The 16,411-nt window shown below is 42.6% G+C and overlaps 1 protein-coding gene across 1 annotated transcript in view; it reads right to left on the reverse strand.

The window, feature by feature from the left end:
- Positions 1 to 4,700: 4,700 nt before the first annotated feature.
- Positions 4,701 to 16,411, reverse strand: part of NEXMIF (neurite extension and migration factor) — a 523,277-nt gene continuing 511,566 nt past the window's right edge. The window contains 3 exon segments of the mRNA XM_033945779.1: positions 4,701 to 7,342; positions 7,345 to 7,387; positions 8,042 to 12,320. Of these exon segments, the coding sequence (XP_033801670.1) occupies positions 7,298 to 7,342; positions 7,345 to 7,387; positions 8,042 to 12,320 (4,367 nt within the window). The 3' untranslated portion in view covers positions 4,701 to 7,297.

Raw genomic sequence — 16,411 nt, forward strand, 5'->3', positions numbered from 1 at the left:
TCCGGAAGTGCACGGACATTGATGTGATGACATCTTCCACATGCGTGATGTCATCACATCAACATTCATGCATGCGCACAGGCTCTCCAGCTGTGGGCTCTGAGCTTATTTCTATGCCGGTAGGGGTTACTGATGGAGAAGAGGTGCGGGGAGAGGAGGAGACGCCGCGAGAGGCACGTCCTGTTTGCAGTCGGCCAACGCTGGTGTCTCTCCTCCTCACTGGTATCTGGCGGAGGACCTGGAATCTGCCACGGCACAGTTTCCGATACACTGGTATATTGGATCTCTCAAGGACGACGAAGAGATAGTAGATGGCATTGTTAGGCAAAGTAGATAGGCCAGTCTTTATTGGCCTTCAGTTTTTTACATCTCTAGCAAAACTTCCATACAAAAGATTGCCACAAAACATGACAAATGGAGAGCACCTGCCCTTGTCAATCAATACTGAAAAAAGGTCAAAAATTAGCACCCAGGATATATGCCATTGCCAGCATTTTATTCATAAAAAGCATGCTAAGAGGACACAATATCACTGCTCGAACGCTGCAAACTGAGACACTTTTGGTTCTCTGTCCAGTGGTGGCACTGTTTACCCTTAAAAGTCTCAGTGAATGAAGTGATATGTGAGTTTTGAGTGCTAGCTTGTTGCTTTTAGGCATTTACAAGTATTTGTGAACAAAGAAATAAATATATGAAAATATTCCTTTTTGTGGGCGTAGTAGGAAAGACATCTTATTTGCCCCTCAGCATTCCTTGGAACAGCCATGTTTGGAAGATTGTTTAATGTGAAACATTCCTACCTACTGTTAGCCAACTGGTTTTCTAGCAGTGAGTTCATAAGCAGCCTCACACCCCACACAGGAACTAATCAGACTAGAGTCGATGTGAAGTAATTTGTGGCTGTCTTCCTAACCCATCTGCTCTCACAAATGCATTTTAAAGAATTTCCCAAACAGCAGTTTAAAAAGGGAAGAATGAATTCATTCCTGGAAGTGTCACTACATGCCCTCTGGACTTGTCAGCTAGTCTAAAACGCATTTATTCCAGTAAAAAGGATTCACCTGTAACTCGCATGTTGACATTTATTTCTGTGTTTCTAAAGGAGAAATAAGGCTACAACCATTCAATTTTAAGTCTGTATAAAAAAAATTATTGCCATTGAAATTACGGAACCTGCAGCTTTCATGGATACCACTGTCACAATCAGTGAGGTCCAATGGTCCTTTTTGGCAGTGATGTCCCAAATGGCATTCAATCCGATACCCCCTATGCAAACAGGCTGAATGCAAACCTTTGTTTCGGGGGTGCTTCTTTTCTAGCCCCCTTCCAGTCAGCTTCCCCTCAGTGTCCAACTCACCTGCATCAACCCTTTGCATCAGCTCTTAACCAGCATCCCCCACTTTCATCAGTTCCCTTCCAGCCTGCTCCTCCCCATCTGTCTGCCTGCCTGCCTGCATAAGTTTCATTCCAGGAAGCTTCCCCACAAAGCATTAGCCCCCTTCCAGCCAGCCAATATCCGCTCCAAAGTTTGCCCTCTTATTTTCTCCTCATCCCTCCAGCACACACACAAGGACAGAGGCATGCTGCAACACTCCCTCACAAAGTGCTCACCTTCCCCAATATCCCTCAAGCTACCCTCATTCTTTCCTCTATCCCCCCTCTCTTATCCTGCCCTTTTCAGCATAAACCAAAAAAGGAGAACAGCTGCATGCCAGGCTGAGTCCTCCTCCTTTGCTGCATTATTTCTAACTGCAGATTTGAACCATGCAGTACACCTTAAACTCCTGCGGTTCAAAGTCTGCAATCGGAGCCTGCAAGGGAAAGGAAGAGGACACAGCCTAGCATGTAGTTCTGCCGAAAATCGCATGAGAGGGGAAAGGGAAAGGGCTTGGGACTTGTATACCGCCTTTTTGTAATTATACAACCACACTCAAAGCAGTTTACAAACAGGTACTTCAAGTATTTTTCTTATCTGTCCCTGTGGGCTCACAATCTGTCTAATGGACCTGGGGCATTAAGTGACTTGGCTCAGGGTCACAGGGAACAGTGCAGGGTTTGAACCCACAACCTCAGGGGGCTGAGGCTGCAGCTCTAACCACTATGCCACATATACCCCTGCAAATTTGCAGACTCAGTAATTCGCGGGTTTTTCCACAAGCTACAACGCGCCCAGTCACTGGTACCAGCTGCTCTTAGCTGCCGTGCACTCTGCAGTGAGCACAGCTCCTCCCCCTTCCCTTCTACCAAACAGTCGCATGAGTACAACGACTGTCCTGCCTTGCCGGAAACAGAAAGCAACCTTGGAAGAGGTCGGGACCCCAGAGAAGGGAATGATGCGGGTGATGTAAGCGAGTTTACAGTATTCGTGGTTTTTCGAAATTTGCTACAGGAACATAACCCCCGCAAATTTTGGGGGAATACTCTATCAACAGAGGACAATGTGCACAGCTGCATGCATTTTGTGCATGGAAGAGGGGTTACAGTGCTGCAGCAGTGAGCTGATGAGGCAGACATGTTCTTTCCTCCCTGGCTCCTTCCAAAATGGCTGCTGTTATGTGCAGAAATATAAAATGATTTAAAATAAGTTCACTTAGTAGGTGAACATTTTTATAAATTCAAATTTATTAGGTTTTTATATACCGCCTATCAAGATTATCTAAATGGTTCTACAATCAGGTACTCAAGTATTTTCCCTATCTGTCTGGTGGGCTCACAATCTACCTAACATACCTGAGGCTATGGAGGACTGAGTGACTTGCCCAGGGTCACAAGGAGCAGCGCGAGGTTTGAACCCACAACCCCAGGATGCTGAGGCTGTAGCTCTAACCACTGCGCCACACACTCCTCCACTGAAGGATTGTCAGGTAAGATTTGCCTCTTTGAGGATGATACTAAAATCTCCAATAGAGGTGAATAACATGAAGAAAGACCTGGCGAAGCTTGAAGAATGGTCTGAAATTTGGCAGCTAAAATTTAATGCTGTGAAATGCAAGATCATGCATTTGGACTGCAAAAACCAGAGGGAACGGTACAGTTTAGGAGGTGAAGAACTTATGTGCACGACGGAAGAACGAGACTTGGGTGTGATTGCATATGATGAACTTAAGGTAGCCAAACAGCTTGAAAAGGTGATGGCGAAAGCAAAAAAGGATTCTAGATTGCATAGGGAGAGGTATAGCCAGGAGGAAAAAGGAGGTATTGATGCCCTTGTATAAGCCTCTGATGAGACCTCATTTAGAATACTGTGTACAATTCTGGAGACCCCACCTTCAAAAAAAATATAAAAAGGATGGAGTCGGTCCAGAAGGCGGCTACTAAAATGATGTGTAGTCTTTGTCATAAGGCGTATGGGGACAGACTTAAGGATCTCAATCTGTATATTTTGGAGGAAAGGTAGGAGAGGGGAGATATGATGGAGACATTTAAATACCTACGTGGTATAAATGCGCTTGAGTTGAGTCTCTTTCATTTGAAAGGAAGCTGTGGAGCGAGAGGGCATAGAATGAAGTTAAGAGGTGATAGGCTTCGGAGTAATCTAAGGAAATACTTTTTTACAGAAAGAGTGGTAGATGCGTGGAACAATCTCCCAGTAGAGGTGGTGGAGACAGAACTGTCTCTGAATTCAAGAAAGCCTGGGATAGTCACATGAGATCTCTTAGAGAGAGGAAGAGATAATGGTTACTGCGGATGGACAGACTGGATGGGCCATTTGGCCTTTATCTGCCATCATGCTTCCATGTTTGGAACCAAAAAATGCATATAAACTGTGGAAACCACACAGCCCTTCTCCAGTCTAAGTGTCTTACAAGCTATTAAGTCTCCAGATTTGTTCATAATCAATACAGCTATACTACAGACATCAGTTCTGAGTAAATCTATTAATTTAGGCAGGGTGAAATAGTATTGATATTAAAAGCACTGATGAATACAATAACTTCTTGTTTTACAGGAAATCTTTATGTCAAGGTAGTATACTTAGCCCTTGTGATGGGAACCAAATAGTGGACATCAAATCTTCTATGAAATAAGAATAGTTTTTTTACTCCACTTAAGCAAGATGGTCTAAGATGAAGTTGAATATTTGTTTACCACAACCAATGTTGATCCCTCAATATCTATTACTGTATATACTGTATAAGGTTCTAGTAAGTTGAATATAAGAGGGCCATTTTTGAAAAGGACGTCTAAGTGTGATTTGAAAGTTTCCTGCTAAACGTCCAAAGTTGGAAACACAAACGTCCTGTTTTGAACAGAGCATTCAAATAATTTTCTCTTTTCAAAAATTACCTACTTGAACATCTTGGCTGCCAAAACTTCTAGACCACCAGAACATCTAACTTTATTTGTCCTTTTCAACCACAAAAACGTTCAAGTTAGAAATATCCAAATCAGCACCGTTTAGACATGGGAAGGGCCAGCATTCTAATGGACTGGCCACATAGACATGCCAACAGAGCAGGGGGGCACCTTAGAGGGCACTGCTGTAAACTTCACTTAAAAGGTGCCAGATATTCATCTCACCATACACCCCTTAAAATGTATGCTGAGCTCCCCCCCACTCCCCGCAAAATCTACTATACCCACCTGTCTACCACCTCAATAGCCCTTATGGTTACAGGTGGCATCTATATGGCAGTATAGTAGGGTTTTGGTGGGCTCATACTTAACACCATAAATGTAGTGGCTAGAGTGGCTTATGGGCCTGACTCCTCCTCTCTATGGTTCACTATCCCATCCACCAGGTTACTTAAGACACTTGTGTGTTGCTCTACTAGGTTTTCCCATACCAAGTGCTGCTGTTCTAGAGATAGGTATGTATTCTTTCAGTCAGATTTTGGGGTTGGGTCAGAAAGCAGTGGGGGAAAATGGGGGTGCCATATCTTCAAGTATCTAATGATCTTCTGGTCAGTTTGGGTACCTTTGTGGCACTTAGACCCTTCTAAAACAGGTCTAGCTCTGAACGTCTATGTTCAGTCTGGGATGTTTTACAAAGGTTTGATTATCCTTACAAGACGTTCAAGCATGCCTAAAGCCCACCCATAACACACCTCTTAACACACCCCATTGAACTCTGTACACACAGCAAGTGAAACCTGATTATAAGGGTCCTTACTCAATAAGATTTGTTCATAAAAAATAGAATGAAAAAAATGTCTTGTTTGAATCAGGTCCTAAAAAATCCATCTTAGTAGCCTCTAATTATTATCCATGGAATGGCAAAATAAAACATGTGGCAGATTTTTTGTTCCATGTGGCAGACTTGCCTTCATCATCTCTTGAGTGGTATCATCCTGTTTTGCCACCTAAAATCCAAGCAATTTATTAGACCCAAATATCTTCTTGTCCCCTAGAACAGTGCTTTTCAATCCAGTCAATTAGGTTTTCAGGATAATAACAATATCATTTGCAATGTGTATGCATGAAAGAGCTTTGCATACCAAAGGGGCAGTGCATGCATTGTGGATAACCTGAAAACGTGACTGGCTGGCTGGGCCCCAAGGACAGAGTTGAGAACCACTGTCCCAGGAACTCAATGAAATTCCTTTTAGACCAAAACCACATAGGACACTTTCTGTAAAAGCATAAAACAGCTTTACCACTCTTAGTAACAATAGACATTAACATCTATTAACACATGCTATGAAGCACTATGGATTTTATGTCCTTAAGTGCTTTATCATCATGACCCCTTACATTAGTGAAATGGTTCCGCTGCACAAGAGGGCACTGCAGATGAAATGGACAGAAGTGGAAAGGCAAGGTTGGCCAAGGCAGCAACTGAACTGGCCAACGAACTCTGCTCCTTTGTACAAATGGGAAGGAATATTTATACCTGATCTCCACCTAGATCTTCTCAGACAGTGATATTTTTATACCACGATGCGCCTTATTCTTGTCCTCGGGACTTTCCACAAAGCATGGCATTTGCATATTTGGAATTCCATAATAACAGCAGTTAAGTGCACAAGCTCTCAGCTGCTCCAAGACCTAGATTCTTTTTAATTTGTGACATTCAAATTTTTTTTTTTTAGTAAATCAGTCATTTTTATGTGGCCCACACATGGTACTGTATTATCCAACACATTACAGAATTCACAAATATTTTTTTTTCCCAGTTTTGGCACTGAATCGTTTTTTTAAAAAAAAGAGATCAAAACAATAGACAATATTATTGGCAAGTGAAAACATTTAGAAAACATCAAAGAACCCCTAGTAATTGGAGAACATATCAGACAGAATTAGAATAAAAGGTTAAAAAACTGCTCCAGTGAAAGTAAATAGTCAAATGCAAGGAATGTTGAGTCTTCATTGTCATAGATGCACAGAGCAGAAGAAATGTTCTCAGCCTGTAATTTATGTTGTTTTCAGAATAAAATCCAGCTAAATATAAAATATAAAAAAACTTAGATAAAAGTGTCTGTGAGAGAACTTTGCATTTCTGATGATCTCAGCTACACTTTGCATTTTTTTATTTTATTTTTATTTTTTTTATAAAAAATTAAGAAGCAGCCATCTCCCTTTCTTCGGGCAAAAGGTCTTCTGAATGCAGATGTGCGAGTTCCTGACATACTCACCTTCTGTAATTTTTCACAACCCCCCTCCCTCCACCCCCACCCATACTTCAGCTTTCCTGTATTATGGATCTTGATGCTTTTTGCCTTCTAGGGCTTAGAGGCAGGAAAGAGTATATTTTAAGTCCAGCAATTGTTCGCCACCATTTTGACTTCTTTAGAAAGTTCATTGAGCCTTCTGAGTTTCAAACCATAGGGTGATTCCATGAGGTAAGTCAATTTGGCACACTATTATAACACGTCCCATAAGTTTTGGCAAAATTGTAAAGGAAAGAAAATCATTTCATTGTGAGCTACAGGTGCTGTCAGTGAGGACAGGAAAAGAGAAGGGAGGGGTTGGATAAATCCATAATACCTAGAATGTCTGTATTAACTTAAAAGGCATGGATGCAACCCCCCCCCCAAAAAAAAAAACCCAAAAACCAAAACAAACAACCCAGAAATTGAATGAGGAGAGTAAAAGTATGTACAGTCACTTGATGGCAGTTTGGCACATTTTGTCTGGGTGTGCGAGAGTGCGTCAGGGAGGGGTTTAGTGCATACATTACTGTACAACAGTAGAACTTTTTTTTAAAACAGTCTTTCACAGAGAATACCAGATTATGCTTCCCTTCAAACAAATTATTCCCACAGACTCTTGATTTTCAGCACTTACATTTCAACAGACCACAAGGCATAGTTTGTTAAGAAAACAAGGACATTAACACCAATGTCTTTTTTTTTTGTTAAAAAAAAAAAAAAGAAGTCTCTTCTTCAAACACAGGGAAAAGTCAAAAAATGTTGTTTCTGCCTTAAGAAGAATGTAGTGAGATTCCCTGCAGAAAAATCAAACATTTGATGCCATCTTAGTTAGCCTAGCAAATTCATTGTAACAGGATTGACATGATAATTCAAAACAGAATGAGCAGAATCCAAATGATACAAGAAAGGGTTGAAATCAGCAGAGAGGGGGGGGGCTAGAAAGCATTCAGACTGGTCACATAAAAGCTCAATTAAGAAGCGCATTTTCATATACAAATTAAAGATATTTAAAGTTTAGATATCGTGGCTTTCAATTGCATTACCATTTTGTTAACAAAGCTTTCAAAAGCAAAATAAAAGTCTTTTTCAAAATCAATAAAAGAGACAAAAAACTAATTTTCAATAAATAAAAAATATATATATATAAAACTGAAGAAGCCAAACAGCAGAAAAGAGTAGCTCAGTTAGTTTTTGTGGGGTTGTTTTTTTTTTTTTTCTTAACCCTACGCAAGCAAGGAATTGGTCATTCTTAAGGTAGCTTGCAAGGATATTATTTTCATGCACATCAATTTCTTAAAATAAAATTTTAAAAAAGCGTTAAAAGGGAGTGTCTCTCTCTCTCTCATGCAATGCTTGCTTTTTAAAGGAAAGAACAGTGAGGGAACAGCAGGCTTAGCTGGTAGGAGGATAGTAAAGGGTGCGTGTCAGCCATTTTGGGGCAGCATTACCTCAGTTTTTCAAAAGCAGCTGTCACAGACGGACCCTTGCGTGCCTGCTCCCGCTCTGCTCTCTTTATTTTACAGTTCTCGTCCTTCAGCGATTTCGAGCTAGATTTATGACGGTACAGCTTTTTGTGTGTAGGGCCATTATTGCCTAAAGTGCTCAGGGTACCAAAGTTTTTATCGAAAAAGGGATTGTGAACTTCTGTGCCGTAACTCGTTGCACAGTTATAATGACCAAGGTCATACACAGATTGTTTGGCGTTATTTCTACTTGAGCCCTTGCTGGTTGATTTGTGATTCTTTGAAGACCCTGGTGGATTGCCGTTTGCTTTTTTCTTGGGCTCTTGCGGTGTGCCGGCCAAAATTTTGAGAGTTTTCAATTTTAGGCTATTTGATTCTGGTGACCGGAATATGTCTGGGACACTATTATGACCTGCGGGTCCCCACAAGGGTTCAATTGAAGCCATCATAAATCTCTGAACATCTGCCATGCCAGATGCAATATTAGACAAAATGTTGGAAGGCTCCTCAAATTCCCTTTGATCATCATCAAGGAGATTGTTAGCATTTCCTGTTCTAGATTCAGACCAATTTGTGCTGTTAGCTTTCACCAGTTGCCAATTGCTGGGCGTTCCATTATGCTTCCCCATCTTTAAAGAAGCCGGGCCACAGTGCTGAATACATCCAGCCAACATCTTTGTGGTAGAAGCTATGTTATTTAATTGACCAGCAGATCTGCTGCCAACTATTTGAGTTCTTTCATTACTCACTCCACTTACATTTTTCCCTTTTTTTGTTGACCTGGAACCCTGCCTAGTATTTTTGGTCTGTGTCTTAGTTGTCCCTTTATTGGCTTTCGTTGCTTTTTTCTTACTGTTTTTCTGAGAAGGGTTTTGGTTGGTACCCCCACTTTTGTTTGATGAACCTTTCTTTTTAGATTTTGACACCTTGCCATTGGTGATAATTTGACCAGCTGGCTGATTGAATGTTGACAGGCAAGAGTCTTTCTCAAGAAGGCTGACAGAATCCTCATCATTGAACATATGGAACTGAAACTGATGATTATTCAATGTAAAGCCATTATTAACTGTTTCCTGGGATTGAAGGATACCACAGTTCCATTTGACCTTCTCAACATTGCTCAACACACCTGGAATACCATCCTGAAAACCTTTTAAATCCCCTAGTGACTTGGTTTCTGAGCCTGTTATTTGAGGGGAAAGATTAGGAGTATCTGGTGGAGACATCTCAGAGAGAGATGAGTGACGGAATTTGTCGGGCGTAAAGTTGGAGATGTCTAAGAGATCAGCAGACTCTTTAAGAGGTGTTATCTCATCAATGCTCTGTTGAATCACTAGCTTAGGACTGCAGTGGGCCAGGAAATCATCATTTATATCATCATCACCATCTTTTTCAGAAGACTTTAAACTTAGAGAGCTGTAATTGCTGGAACTAACTGACAATGAGCCCACTGAATCAAAACTAATGAGTCTGCCATCATCTGTACTAAGTGTACCTCGCTGGAAATTAAAGCGCCCCTCTCCATTATTGAAATGACAGGATTGATAAGAATCGTCGGGCTGCAGCTGATTATCCTGCACATATTTTTTTTGGTAGAGCAGTTTGCTGCTGTTTAGATCTATCTGATGGTACCCGGGGGCTTGTATGTTCTCTGCATTTGGTGATATTGTGGAGCCAATAAATTCACTAGGCAGAATGGATGCATCCCTAAAGTTTGGCATAAATTCGTCCTGACTGCTGGTGGGCTTTCCATGCCACATGCTGCTGCAGTTTGACTCAATTTCTAAATGGTGGGGAGACTGCTGAAGTTCAGATTCTGAGGGAGGTGACAGAACACAGCTCTGTGCAAGTTGTAGAGAGCTGAACTGTTTTTCTGGTTGAATTAGGCTGACTGAATGCTGCCCAGAAGAGTGATGGGCAAAGTATGTCACCCCAGTGTTTGGTGAATCAGAAGCATCTAGCAATGTCTGCAGATACCCTCCTGGGATCAGGGGTACATTGCTGGCGATGTTAGCAGATGGTATAGGCTTGTCAGAGGAGGAGGTTGCTGGCACAAAAGTAGAATTTTTATCAGCATTATCAGCAGGGCATTCAGATGTACAAGAGCTCTCTGATGCACAATGAATGTTATCATCCTTCACGCTATCTCCGAAGTCCTGATTTTCTAAGACGGAAGAGCCCTCCACTGGATCTGTAGGTTTGCTGTCTTCCTGTGCTGCCTTAAACTTTTTGCATTTCAACCTGGCTTCGCTTTTGAATTTGATTCTGCGTAGCACTTTCTTTTCTGGCCCACTGCATTCCCTTTCTAGTGGTGTGCATTTCAACGAGGCAATATCCGTGATGTCAGATAAATGCAATCCATTGGCACAGTTGGGGGTAGCAATGGCTATTGTATGCACACCAGTAAGATCTGTGTCGTCTTTACTACTGCCAGCCTGCTTTTGATCATAATATGAAAAGTCCTGCTTGCCTAGCGATTGCTCAATGGCTTGAATTCTTTGAATCCTGTGCCTATTTGCAAGTTTGCATTTTCTTTTTCTAGGGTGAGGAAGAAAAGCCGTCTCCGAGCCATTCAGATAGAAGCTATGCTTGTACATGGTTGATTTCAGAAAATCCATTCTATTTCGCCATCTCTCTTGCCAGAAACTTTTGAGAGGTGATAGCTTTTCATATTTGTGAAGCAGATCATCACTCAATGTGACAGCGGTCTCACTGGCATCAAGTTTACCGAGCTTCACTAACATGTGTTTTTCCCCCTTGAACCTGTTTATAATAATGTACTTGATTATAACTGGAGGCTCTTTCCGGGACACTTTTCGTCTTTTCTTTGGGCACCAGTCATCATCATCCTCCTTTTTAGGGCCATCAGGGAGCTGTTCCTTTTTCTCTAAGATCTTTTCACTCTCAATGGAGTCCATATCGTAGAGATAATCATCACTGTAGCGGACTTTTCTCTTTGCCCTCAGTCCATAGTTTTGCTGAATAAAAGAGTTGGAATGTTCCCTGGACAGGTACCTGGTACAGTCCTTGATCTCTCTCAACACATCATATGACGATTCGGTGCAAGAGCTATCATCACTGAACTCGCCTGAATCCTCCGTTGAATTAACTGAATCTAGAAAGTGAGATCTTTTTGTGCTTATGTACTGAACAACATCTGTATTGCTACAGTTTCTGTTTAAGGCAGCCTTTCCTTCCCCCTTTTCGTCATCGTCTTCCTCTTCCTCCTCATCTCCCCAAATGCCATCCTCTTCATACCTGAATTGGGATGAGTCCATACTCTTCCTCACTGCACCTTTGCTCTCCCGTTTTGTGCAGTTGGCAAACATATTTGGGAAAAAGTTAAACTGAGCATCCTCTTGCAGGGCACTGGTTTTTTCTTTCACATTGTCCTGGAAAGATTCATATCTAATCTTCAAGGAGCAGACATCGCTTCCCAGAGTTGAATCATCATCATCAAACATATAATTATCCACATCTTCCTCTGAAAACAAGTTGACTGACAGCTCATTTTTGGAGCAGAGGTCAAGCAACTCAATTTTGCTCTCACTGATAAAAGATTCAAAATAGCCCCATTCCTGGCTGGAATTTGTAAGCAAAACTTCATCACCATTACATTTATCTAACAGTAATCCATCATAATAATTTTTTTGAGCAGGATACTCTGAGTCGCTGTCAGATTTCTCAGCATCTCTTTTGTCTGTTGACCTCGATTTATGCATAGGGAAGCTTAAGAGCTGATCTGAAAGCAGCTGATCCCCATATCTCATGGTTTCTCCTGTGCTCATGCAGTGAATGCCAATATCAGAGACTGAACAGGTGTCATAATCCCTATTGACATCACCCACTTTCAAGCTTATTCCAGGCTCTGAATCAATGCTGTCTTTTGACTCAATAAAGCAACCAAGACAGGTTCGACTCTGCTGCATCAGGCAGTCGCCAGTTAGAGCTGAGATGCCTCCAGGTTCCATCATAGTGAAGGGAGTTTTCTCACACTCACCTGGCAGAGACCAGGAGCTCATACCCTTTGTCACACAGGACGTGAGAGAGATAGCGTGCGTGGAGGAGTCACTTGAAGCATGCTCAGTTACATCCGTGAGTCTCAGAGGAGAAGAAGCGCTTAACAAACAGGACTCCTTGGAAGTCAGAGGCTGTAGCACTCGGCACCCTTGACTTTCCTTCTGTGTTACTGACAAGGCTGAAAATGTAACTGCGCCATCCGGAGCCACAAAAGACTTCACTTCACTCCCCAACTCATGTGATTCTAGAGAAAAAGAGAGGACACGTTCAGAGTATTACAACCTTGAAATCATTGTTCATTCTCAATACAGTTACTATCTATAGTCTGTTTTTCCATTATGTATCACAATATCTTTTTGTACATATATTCTCTATGTAGTGTTCCAATTTTAAAAAGCTGCCTAGCGAGTGGCATAAGGATAACTGAATACTCTGTTATATACATAATAACGTGATGACACAAATTGTTTGCCCAATGATTCCGGTCTACACTGCTAAGGATGCATCTCAGCTGCCAATCACATAAGTTCAACTACCGACAGTATTTCATTCCTTATCCAAGTCAGGTTATGTTGTTTTCCTTGTTGGTTCTCTATTATGAACACACAATTTACCATACTTAGTCCAGTACCCAACACCTCACCCCCTCTCCAATAATCTAAAGAGCTTTGAAAACTAGCAAGCACCTCTCACACATCTAACATTTTTGTTCCTGTGCTCTTGCTGGTTAACCAGCCACAAGGAGCTAGCAACCTGATGGCACCTTCTTGGTTTCTGAAGCGTCGTAATTTGTTGCTACCAACTCAGCTAGCTACCCTATAGCTTCTGGTGTTGCAAGCTTATGTTTCCTTATCTAGTCCTTGTTTTCTCCTTATCACCTTGCCAGTTAGCACCTAGCTGCAACCAATCTGCCTGCCTCAACTGACTCGGTTTCTGAAGAGTTGCAGCCTACTGGTATCCTGGCTACCCATGGTATTGGTTTTCATTGTTTCTGAGATGCTTCAGAAGAGTTATTAAGACAAACGCCATGGGACATGCCTGGTGGTAATGCTGTGCACTACCATGCAGAGGACCAAGATTTGATTTTACAACTCAGGTTTTACAATCCCCAGATCATTTGGAGTTGGGAAGATGCAGATAAAGCATTCATAGGAGGGAGGATGGCAAGTCCATTCATAAAGAGTCATCTAGTGAGTGGCTTTAGTGGCTCTCTTATACAGCTCACCCAATGTTCTCCTGTATAGCCTCCCATGCTCTTCAGCCCTCCTCCCTGATGCTCTTCTCTACAGCCCCCATGTTCTTCAGCCCCTCTCCATGAAGCTCTTCAACCCCCCATCCCCCGATGCTCTTCTCTTCATCCCCCTCCACAATGCTCTTCTCTACAGTCCCCCTCCCTGATGCTCTCTTTATGTTCTTTTAGGCTTCCACCCCCTGATGCTCTTCAGGGCCCAGCCCAACTAACCTTGATCGAGCTGGAGCTGAAGAGAAATCTCGGTCCTGCTGTAGTGGTAGAAGTGTCGGTGTAGCAGTGGTGGTGACCCGCCCCAGGACAGCAGAGGCTGGCGACTATGGCAGGTGGTAGTGAGCACAGCAGTGTGAGTTGCTGCTGCCAAAGAGGATCCTGGACAAGACCAGTCCTGGGGGCAATCTTGTGGCGGTGGCAGTGAAGTGATCTTGTGCAGAGGGTGAGGTGTGAGCCAACATTGCACAGAAGGCAGTAGGAAGTTATATGTCATAACTTCCTACCGCCATTTTTGGGGGTACTGCATCCCCCCCCCTTCTGACACCTATGCTACATGTGACTCCTTCGGTTATCTATGCAAAAAAATGGTGCCAAAGATAACCCAAACTATTTTTTAAATAAACTTGCTGATCAGGTTGGCCAGAAACATCATGGAGCGCTTATTTAGGAAACCAAATTGTTAGCAGCCAGATTACATTCCAGGATGTCAATTCCACTGAGACGGCCACCTTTGCAGAAATGAAGGTTGAGCCAGCTGCTCATCAGAGGCCTATCAGCAACAATTCTGAAAGGGGTCTCTACAAGTGAAAGAGAATCCCCAGTTTTCTTTTACTGATAAAAGAAGTGTCCTGGAGATGGTTCCCACCGGAGAGCAAGACTGGCCTGAAGTTAGCAAGAGTTGTCCTCCTTGAATAGTTCTTGAAGGGGCTACTCCAGTTTATGAAACAGTGGGTTAGACGGCATCCTAAATTGATGCCAGAGAGCATTGTGGTAGTGGCTGAAGCCTTTCACCAAGCGCAACAAGAATCTGAACCATGCAAGGAGAACAAGTGGGCTTGGGAGTCCTGGGAAGAAAAGAGAAAAGGCAGGGTCTGAGAACATGAAGGACCATGAATTGTCTGCTAGCCCAGTGTCTTCCAGAAAAGGGTCAGAGTGCTGGAGACCTTCATCTCCATGAATCCAGCACTTCAGCTCCAATGCACTCCACTGACCCAGTGATGGGAACCACCTTTACTCACCTATTTCAGATGTGGAAAGAGAGGCCAAATAGCCAGAGACTGAGAAAAGCTTAATAAGAGGCTATGGACATGAATGTGGTCACTCCACATTCTTGCAATTTTGTTGAGGCTTCTCAACCTGAAAGCAGAAACTGTGTAATGGAAGTTGAGCTGAATGGGAACCCCAACCAGGTGTTTATAGACTCTGGCAGTGTAAAGACCCTCATTCGGACAAAACTGGTTACTTGATTACAAGTAAATTATGATCAGGCTGTGACATTATTTGTGTGCAAATGGGAACCAAAAATAGTGTCCTACAGTTCAGGTATCCCTCAAGAACCCAGTTGGGAAAGCCTAGCTGGAGGTGGCATGCCTTCCCTATCCAATTGTCTTGGGTTGAGATTTCCCAAAATTTGGAATTATTTGGGTTCAGCTAATTGCTGGCCCAAAGGAAGAGGAGCAATCTTTTCATGAGATGTTTCCTTTGGAGGACCTTGACTTCTATACCAAGGACCCAAAGCTGCCTAAACCCTGCTAGAAGTGGCAGATGGAAAAACTGCACTGCCCCCTGAAATTATGGGTTTCAATTGATTAGGATCCAGGATCAGGAGAGGAGGGACAAGATATCCAAGACTCTTTAGATAGCCTACCCAAGTGCAGTGGGGTGGAGACCCCAGGAGATTTTAAAAGAGCACATGCAGAAGATGAGGCCCTTAGAGCAGCATGAGCACAGGTTGTGACTGTGGATGAGAATCCTGTGGGCAATCAGGATTCCTCTAAAATAGAATTCCCATATGTAACAACAAAAAATTACTTGAATGGGAGGGGGTGGGGGCAAAAGAACCCTGGAGGCGGAAGAGGTAAAATAACTATTGGTCCCTCATCCCTAATGTAGGCAGGTTACACAATTAGCTCACAGTCACCTGTTAGAAGGTCACTTTGAGGGTAGGAGAAAACACATAAAGGATTTTGGCTCAGTTTTTTTTTTGCCATGTTTGTTCAAGCAAGTAACGCTCTTTCATCAGTGCTTCCCAAGCTGAGCAGTACCACCTGCCTCTCTTATGCCCATTTCCACTGTCAACACCCTATATGAAAGAGTGGCTATGGGTTTTGTGGGGCTACTGGCAATAAGCATATCTTGGTTATTTTGGAATATGCCACCGAGGGGCCATTGCCCTGTGGAATATGAAAGTTACCACTGTGGCCAATGCCCTGTAGGAAGTCTTCTTCCAAATGGAAATAGTGACTGACCAAGGTACTACTTTTATATCTAGAGTCATTAAGCAAGTGTGTTCCCTGCTCAAAGTAAAGACTTTATGAACATCCATTTATCATCCATAGACAGACTGTCCAGTGGAACACTTTAAGAAGACTCTTAAATAGATGCTGAAGAAGTTTGTGGCCAAAGATGGGATACTCTAATCCTTTGTGAATTTGCTGTCTGAGAAGTACCTCAAAGTTTGACAGGATTTTCTCCATTTGAGTTGCTATATGGCTGGAGGCCTAGAGGAATTCTGGATGTGGTTTGAGAAGCCTGGGAGGAAAAACCCAAGCCAGTGAGAAATTTGGGAGAATACATTCTTACCATGCAGGAAAAGCTGGAAAAAAAAAAAAAAGCCAGGGAGGCAGCTAAGATCTGTTTGGAGAAGGCTTAGGAAGGCAAACCTGAGCCTATAACTAGAAGGCAATACAAAGAATATTTCAGTGAGGAGACAGAGAGTTAGTCCTCCTGTTGTACTCTGAAAATAAGTTAGACTTTGTGAAACACTGGAAGAGACAGAAACTGTTAATTACATGGTGGCCCAACCTGACAAGAAGGATAAGGCAAAGATCTTCTACATCAGCCTGTTAAAGAAAGGGGTCACAATGACTGCA

This window comes from Geotrypetes seraphini, chromosome 5, assembly GCF_902459505.1.
Source record: "Geotrypetes seraphini chromosome 5, aGeoSer1.1, whole genome shotgun sequence".
Taxonomy (NCBI): domain Eukaryota; kingdom Metazoa; phylum Chordata; class Amphibia; order Gymnophiona; family Dermophiidae; genus Geotrypetes; species Geotrypetes seraphini.